General features: G+C 42.9%; 1 protein-coding gene across 1 annotated transcript; it reads left to right on the top strand.

Annotated features, from left to right (window-relative positions):
* Positions 1-304: 304 nt before the first annotated feature.
* On the top strand, positions 305-5,712 carry LOC149940540 (uncharacterized). The gene is made up of 2 exons (XM_090179296.1): positions 305-3,681; positions 3,843-5,712. Exons 1-2 carry the CDS (start codon positions 305-307, stop codon positions 5,710-5,712), a joined length of 5,247 nt encoding a protein of 1,748 aa, XP_090035422.1.
* Positions 5,713-8,735: the final 3,023 nt, after the last annotated feature.

Below are 8,735 nucleotides of genomic sequence, written 5' to 3'. Positions count from 1 at the left end.
TATGTATCTTTTTTCTTGAGTTCAGCCATGTAACGTTTTATAATTGTAAATAAATATTTGTTGATTTTATACTCCTGCTGTCGTCCCTTCAAGTGACTAGAATAGTGTATTAATTAAGTGAGTAAGTTAGCCCACAGTGACCTGTCTTTACGGAGGTGTTTCAGTCCGCCTCTACTGTGTTTGCTAAGCTCTCCCATCCTACGAGTTTTTATTCGACATTTTGGTGCCGAAACCCGGGAACTGTGCTGAGCTGATCAATACACCGTTCAAGTTCCTACTAGCCATCGAGACGACAGTAGCAGAAATGACCAAGAAGCTAATCCGAAAACGTGGGGGTCTGAGAACACTGGCGACCAAGCTTCTTAACGCCATAGAACACGAATTGGAAAATCGTGACACAGACGTTGCCGTCCTACAAGACCTTCTAAAGCGTTTAACACCTAGAGAGGAAGAGATTCTGAAGCTAGACCAGGAGATTGAAGCAGCTTTAGAAGATGACGCTGAGTTCGAGGAAGAGTTTCAAGCCAACCAAACTTATTTGGACAGGATGCTCTCTGTCCGAGGTAAAGCCGAACGAAAAATACTCGAGAAACAAGCAATTCATTTGAACAGTCACGTGAGAAGTCAAAGATCCGAGAAAGATGAGAGAGAGACACACGACAGCGATTCAGTTTCCGGTAACGATGAAGAGGATGCAAGATCTACGAGCAGTGCTGTTTGTAACAGCACTCGCAGACAAACTGTACGATTACCCATGCTTGAGATACGGAAGTTTAGAGGAGACCCTTCAGATTGGCCTAGATTCTGGAGTCACTTTAAAAGCACTATTCACGATGCAGTACTTGACAGAACAGATAAGTTAAACTATTTATTATCCTACCTGGAGGGAGATGCCGCTGCAGCCGTTGCTGGTATGCCCTTTAGCGCAGAATCCTACGGTATTACGGTGGAACTATTAGAACAGAGATTTGGCAATACATCTGCAATTATTGATGCTCGTATGAGAATGTTTTCTAAGCTAGTTCCCGTAAAAAGGTCAAGTGACGTTGTAGCGCTAAGGAAACTTTATGACTCTTGCGAGCTACAAATACGTAGTCTTGGGGCTTTGGGTTTATCAAGTTGTCAAGATTCCGGTTTATTGGGGCATATGATACTAGGCCTAATACCTGAAGATATAGCCCTTGCATATCACCGCCAAAATAATGCAAATGCTGTTCAAATAGATGATCTCTTGAGTTTCCTTCAAAGAGAAATATCTTGTAGAGAACGAACGTACGCCATCTCCAGATCTGACCAAGAAATCCGCCATCCAAGAGACAGCAACGTTGTACCGAAGCGATACTTACCATCAAAATTTTCAAGTGCAGCGGCCCTCAACACCAATGTCCAGAGCAAATCGGACAAGTCATGCCTTTTCTGCAACCAAAAAACGCACTGGTCAAGTTCCTGTACTAACCTTACCGTCAACGAGAGAAAGGAGATTGCGATCAAAAAGCGCTGTTGTTTCATATGCCTTCGAACCAATCACCAAGCCAAAGACTGCAGAGCTAAACGAAAATCCTGCAGGGTCTGCTCGAAGCGTCACAACACTGCACTTTGCGACTCCGGTTCTTCGAATGAAAACAAATCTGAGCACTCCGAATCCAAAGATGAAGTCGAAGATGTTACTATCGGAATCGTTCGGTCATCGACGAAAGACGTCAGAAGAAGGGGTGCTGTGTTACTACAGACCGCCGAAGCCATAGCAACGAATGACAAAGGCAACAAAATTGCCCGAGTTCGATGCCTTCTGGATACGGGAAGTCAACAGTCGTTTATTAAAGAAGATTTATCCAGACGTCTTCAACTTCCTGTTATACGACAAGAAACTATCAATGTCCATCCATTCGGCAGCAAGCGACCGATTCAAACGAAGCGTAACAGAGTCCACTTGGAGCTTCGTAACAAGCGAGACAGGGATCGCAAGGTCGTAATTGAAGCTCTGGAGACACCCGAAGTCTGTGGAGCAATTTTTATGGTTCCCGATGAAGAAATCATTCGTCAAATGGAAGATAGAGGTTTACCTTTGGCCGATTTACCTGTAGAATTCGAGAGAGGTTCCGCTTCGAAGCTCGATGTCCTTATTGGCTCCGACCACTACTGGGAAATAGTATCTGGCAAAATTGAAAGACTTGAAGACTCGCTGGTCGCAATGGAGACCACGTTCGATTGGACGGTTCAAGGTCCCACAACTGTACCTCTAAGCAGCATTGGAATTAACAGCGTTGCCGTCATGACTACATGTGGTAATAGCCGAGAAGACGATTTATTATCAGATCAGCTGCGATGTTTTTGGGAGCTGGACGCCATCGGCATATGTGACGCCGGATTGCAAGGCCCAGAAGAAAGCAACCTCCGGAAGCAGTTCGAAGAGAATATCACGTTCCGAAATGGCCGATACGAGACTCCATTTCCTTGGAATACGAACAAACAAGAACTTGGCGACAACCATGCTGTAGCCCTTCGGAGAACTACTCTTTTACTTAATCGGCTAAAGACTAACCTACCACTGCTTGAAGAATATAATCAAATATTCAGAGATCAACTTGACCAAGGTATCATCGAGAAGGTAGACCTTAAGAAGGAAAGACAAGCAAAAACTGAATATTATCTACCACATCGAGCTGTTGTCAAGGGATCAAGTGATACCACGAAAATCCGAATCGTCTACGATGCGTCGTCGCATGCTAGCAAGAAACCATCGCTAAATGATTGCCTTGATACTGGCCCGAACATTAATCCCGAGTTATTGGACGTGTTGTTGAGGTTCCGAGAAAAAAGGGTGGCCTTTACGGGCGACCTGGAAAAAGCGTTTTTACAAATCTCTATTGTCAAGGAAGACCGAGATTCGTTACGATTTATTTGGACTGACGTGAGTAATTCCGATTCCTCAAAAACTGACATTTTATGTACTTATAGAATCACTCGAGTACCATTTGGAGTTAAGTCGAGTCCGTTTATATTGGCTGCCATAATACGATTCCACGTCCGCAAATACGAAGCTGAATTTCCAGATGTCTGCCAGCTCATTAATGATTCACTGTACGTCGATGACCTCGTAGCTGGAGCGGATACCGTCAAGCAATCTCACACCATGTGTTCAGACGTAATTAAAATATTTCAAGAAGCAAACATGACGATGAGGAAGTGGAAGACGAATTCCTCGGAGCTAAGGAGCCTACTGCTATCCGAAGCAGGAATTACCTCTAAACACAACGAAGGACCAATCGATTCAATTCCAGTCAAAGTCCTTGGTTTATTCTGGGATACCACAAACGACTACTTGATTTATGATTACAGTTCGCTTCTGAAATTCATTATCGGAAGAGATAATACGAAAAGAGGAGTCTTGACGGCCGTCGCTAAAATATTTGATCCGCTTGGTATGATTTCACCATTTGTAGTACGAGCTAAAATCTTATTTCAGCAACTATGGGAAAGAGGGATCTCATGGGATGAGGTCCTTCCGAAGGACTTGTCAAAACAATTTGATCAATGGTGTGAGGAGCTGGCAGACCTACGACTTATAAAGATTTCAAGGTTCTATTACCTAGAAGCTGGAGAAAATTCCATCGAGAACGTTCAGCTCCATTGCTTCGTAGATGCAAGTGAAAAAGCTTACTCAGCCGTTGCCTACCTGCGGTATCAAAATAACGCCGGAAAAACTGGAACAACGCTCGTCACCACGAAATCGAGAATAGCTCCTCTCAAAAAACTTACACTCCCTCGACTCGAACTTATGGGTGCCGTGCTCGGAGCACGATTAGTTCAACACTTGATTAAAACTCTATTTCACCTACCAGCATATTCTTATGGACTGACTCCACAATTACCTTACACTGGATTAAAGGATCGTCATCGCTTTGGAAGCCTTTCGTCTCGAACAGAGTCAGAGAAATTCAGTCGCTCACGAATCCTCAGTCATGGTACCACTGCAAAGGAAAAGAAAATCCGGCCGATTTACCCACAAGGGGCAAATCGCTCAAGGAGTTATCCACGTCGGATTTCTGGTGGCATGGTCCGCATTGGTTGATCAGCGACCTCAAAGCACAACTATCCGTCCCAAACGTCGACGAGCACAACGATCAGATCAATTCCAAACTACTGCACGACGAGATAAGGTCCAAATCCCGAGACGTCATTCAAGTCCTTAACGGAGTCGAATCATTAAGCGAGCCCTTACTCGATCTAAATAGATATAGTCGTTTAATCAGAGTCTACAGAACGACTGCTTGGATGTTGCGTTTCATTGGGAATTCACATAGGCCCGGGACCAAAAATCTGTCACAAGAACTTACAGCCGAAGAAATTGCCAATGCCGAAAAATACTGGATACTGAGAGTCCAATCCGAAGAATATCAGCAAGAATTAGAGTCCTTATCCAATAAAGAATCGTTCCCGAAGACGTCGAAGATTCTCACTCTGAACCCAATCCTTGACGAAGATAGAATCTTACGAGTTGGAGGGAGACTGGACCACGCCAACGTATCTTACAACGAACGACATCCTATAATATTACCAACCACGCATCGTTTCGTAGAACTAATTACACAATTTCATCACGACAGACTTCAACATGCCGGAGTCAACGAAACTATTGTGGACATCCGTGAGAGATTCTGGATTCCGAGGGTCAGACAGGTCGTAAAGAAAGAAATCAATCGATGTTATGGGTGTAAAAGATTTCGTGTAAAGGCATCGTTAGAGACTATGGCTTCCCTACCTCCATCTCGTATAACGCCGTCACTGCCTTTCGAGACAACTGGATTAGATTTTGCCGGTCCTCTGTATACCAAGAAGAAGGAGAAAGCCTATATAGCCTTGTTTACCTGCGCCACTACCCGTGCCGTACATTTGGAATTGGTTTCAAGTATGACAACTAACGATTTTCTATTAGCATTTCGAAGATTCATTGCCCGACGCGGTATGGTTCGAAAAATCATATCAGACAACGCCAAGACGTTTAAAAGGGCGAATATAGATCTGAAGGAAATCTATGACACTGCGAAGAATCCAGAGATCCAAAAGTATGCTGCAAATCACCAAATAATCTGGAGTTTTATTGCTGACAGAGCCCCCTGGTGGGGGGGTTTCTGGGAACGATTAGTACGGAGTGTCAAGATGTCGCTGAAGAAGGTTCTTGGACAAGCACTCTTGTCCCACGAAGAGCTCGAAACGCTGTTAGCCGAAGTAGAAGCCACCATCAACTCCCGACCTATCTCTTTCATATATCAAGACGTTGGAGAACCAGTACCAATGACGCCATCGCATTTTTTACTTGGAGAAAGAACCACTGCTTTGCCATCCAGATCATTTCCTGTCAACATAGACCATTCAGCTACTAGAGAGCAACTAACTAAACGGCTGAAGTATCGACAATCCCTTATCGAGCGGTTCTGGTATCGATGGAAGACTGAATACCTTCTCGAACTACGTTCAGCACATCATCGACCGCCAACAAACCCGACTCCACCCCTCAAACCAGACGATGTGGTACTTATCGAAGAGCGCAAAATGCCCCGACTCAGCTGGAAAATGGCCGTGGTGAAAGAAGTTCATGCCAGTCGTGATGGAAAAATCAGATCCTGCCTTCTACGCCTATCTGACGGAACTAAGCTACGTCGTCCAATTCAGTTACTGTACCACTTGGAACTGTCTGACCAGAATTGTTGAACTACAATGTTCAACGGCGGGGAGTAATGTTGATATTTTTTTATCTAAAAGTAAATAAGCCGCGCGTACAATTGAAAAGAATCTAAAAATATAAAATTGTAAAATATTAAAATCGAATTTATAAGTAAAAATTGTAAAAGATAAAAATCGGTATCGCAAAAAACATTATAATTTGTGTATATAAATCGTAGTCCGGTTATGAATATGTATCTTTTTTCTTGAGTTCCGCCATGTAACGTTTTATAATTGTAAATAAATATTTGTTGATTTTATACTCCTGCTGTCGTCCCTTCAAGTGACTAGAATAGTGTATTAATTAAGTGAGTAAGTTAGCCCACAGTGACCTGTCTTTACGGAGGTGTTTCAGTCCGCCTCTACTGTGTTTGCTAAGCTCTCCCATCCTACGAGTTTTTATTCGACAGTGCCACATTATTATTATATAATATTATATGCTCTCTGCTGCAATGTCTAACGGATCTATCTCTCCTGCCTTTACGGGCACTACTAATTAACAATCTACTTGTACCGCTATTGAGTAAACGCAAAATTTCGTTCCGCCCCCAATGGAAGAAATGCGACCCCCTATAGGGCGGGCACGAAACATAAACTGTTCAACGGTAAAATTTCAAGAGCCAATTTGCTGAGGACGGCGTGGCTTGGTTGGTAGAGCGGCGGGTTTTTGGAGATTACGCGGCGAGCGAATGTCTGTGTTCGAGTCCCGGTGGGGCCAGCTATATAAATAAATTATTTTTCGCAGCTCCATCTACCGTGTCGTCGCTTTTCCACGCCAAACAACATACAACATACAACACTGAACGACGATCCGTCCATAGCAATAGTCCCACTTCGATATATATATCTCGATGTGGAACTAAAAAGGGATACGGCCAGATATTCCATTAACGTATATGGAAACAGAAGGGGTGACTGCCTCACGCCGGTTTATTCACGCATAGGTGAGAAGTTTAGTTTAGGTACCCACCGCCGAGTATATGAAATTAGGGTTTAATCAGAAAATCAAGGGTTAAGGTTTTTATATTGTTATTTAGATTGCTTAAAACTTTCCTTGGGATATATCGAAGCTAAATCCAATGATATGTCGAAATCGGGCCCAGCTTAAGCCGTATAAGCTTCAACAAAGAATCAATTAATAGTCAAAAGAAAGATTTCATATACATAGATTTTCGAAAGAGACATACTCATGGACCAAAAATAATAGGCTTCCGCTTGAGCCTAGTGGGAGAGCCTTCTGTTATTACTAGTGAGGTTAAGCACCCGGCCTTTTCAATTCAAATGTTAAGGTTTTCATAGCGTTTTTCCAACGTTTCGTCAAGATAATTTGGCAGTGTTGCTCAAAGCATCCTCAACTTCCTTTGGAAACTTCTATGACCTTTGTTTAAAATATAAAACTTGGGTAATTAACACTCGCGAATTGGACGCTAAAAGCCTGGTCAGAGTTCAGAAATTATAAGCTCTTTTTTTGTTTCCAGCGCGACTACGACCTCGACTTTGTATTTGTTGATGTTAGACAAATAAAGTTTTTCTTTAAAAGAATTTCAGTTTGAAACTTATTTTTGTTGGAATGGTTGTTTTTCAAGCGTGGTCATCGTAAAATCTCTGTTTCGATTATTAATTTTAAAAATGAGGAGATCCAAAAAAGATATCGAAAAACTTCGCGAAGCAATTTGGCAACGTATATCAGAAGTGTTTCACCATGATTCTGTGACCGGGAAAGGATTCCCTGTTTGGAAAGATATCAGTGCGGAATTAGAAGGGGTTATGTCTCCACTCGCGATATATACTTGTGTGATGAAAAACTACTACAATCTTCGTGATCTGGTCGAGGGAAAGACTCAAGACGGAAGCGATGAATCATCGGAAAATTCATCTAGGACATCTTTGAAATCATCCTCGGATGGAAATTCTTCGGAAAACATGGGTGAGCGTATTGAGTTTGAAATTTCACTAACCCAAGAAGATTATATGAAAATGGCTCCAGTCGAAAAGACATAAATTTAATGAAAAGTCCAGATTAATATCAACCAGAAAATACAAAATATTTCAGCCGGGTACTTGGACACACATTATTCACGAACAATTTAAAAAAGCGAGCGAGTGTCCTTGCGTCTTAACTCAAACGGGCAAAAGTTTTGAAATCAGGAAATGTTTTCGCTATGATTTCCGGATACTGCGTCGCGTGCTCCTCTAAATTTACGGGAATTTTAGATTCGGAACTGAAGTTTGGAGAAGATGTTGTCGTGAAATGCTCTTTGAAAGGGCAGTTCAGGTCCGATCACAAAAACATGCCCAAAAGACAACTTTCCGGAATCAAGAGAAAGCGAGCTGTTGAAGATATGGTGGAGAAGAAGATGGCTCCAAGTTTCGTCAGAAGAATGCAAGCGCGCGGAACTATGGAATTTGGAGAGAGTGAGCCGTGTGATTTGCCATCCGCCAACGTTCTTAGGGTAGCGAAGAGCGAAGCCTTGAAAAAAACATTTTTGGACAGTGACCCCTTTCGGGCGCTTTATAAAATGATAAACATTGTGCCTTTCCAAGGGGTGATTCGAGAGTTGGCTTACTTCAAATTTCGATTAATATATTGGTTGCCAACACAACTCCACGTATACCGCTCTTATTGCGAAATGAATCCCGGAAGGACCAAACTAAGCATTGACGCAACTGGTAGCCTCGTGAGAAAAATAGAAAGAGATGGAAAAAAAAGTGGACACATTTTTTTGTACGAAGCTACCGTGAATGACCCCTCAAAACAAAAACAGTACGCGGTAACGCAAATGCTCTCGGAAGCTCACAGCTCAAACTCCATTTTAACGTGGTTACTTCTTTGGCGGGATTCTGGAGCACCTGCTCCCAAGGAAGTCGTTACGGACATGTCGGCGGCTCTTTTAAACGCCGTTGCTCGGGTTTTCGGCACAGCTTCGTCGCTAGCCGACTACATCCGCCAAGAAGCGAACGTCATTTTCGAAGGGAAATTAGAAGAGCTACCGTAATGTTATTTACGGTGT

Source organism: Leiobunum rupestre, chromosome 6, assembly GCF_980474605.1.
Source record: "Leiobunum rupestre chromosome 6, qqLeiRupe1.1.hap1, whole genome shotgun sequence".
NCBI lineage: Eukaryota > Metazoa > Arthropoda > Arachnida > Opiliones > Sclerosomatidae > Leiobunum > Leiobunum rupestre.
The sequence above is the reverse complement of the archived record's forward strand: the minus strand, read 5'-3'. Positions and strand labels throughout refer to the sequence as shown.

Bases quoted from the DNA above. Each gene is read 5' to 3' on its own strand.
- LOC149940540 (XM_090179296.1), top strand. From the start codon at position 305: ATGACCAAGAAGCTAATCCGAAAACGTGGGGGTCTGAGAACACTGGCG. The intron at 3,682-3,842 runs GTATCAAAATAA...TTCACCTACCAG, and splicing joins TCAGCCGTTGCCTACCTGCG to CATATTCTTATGGACTGACT.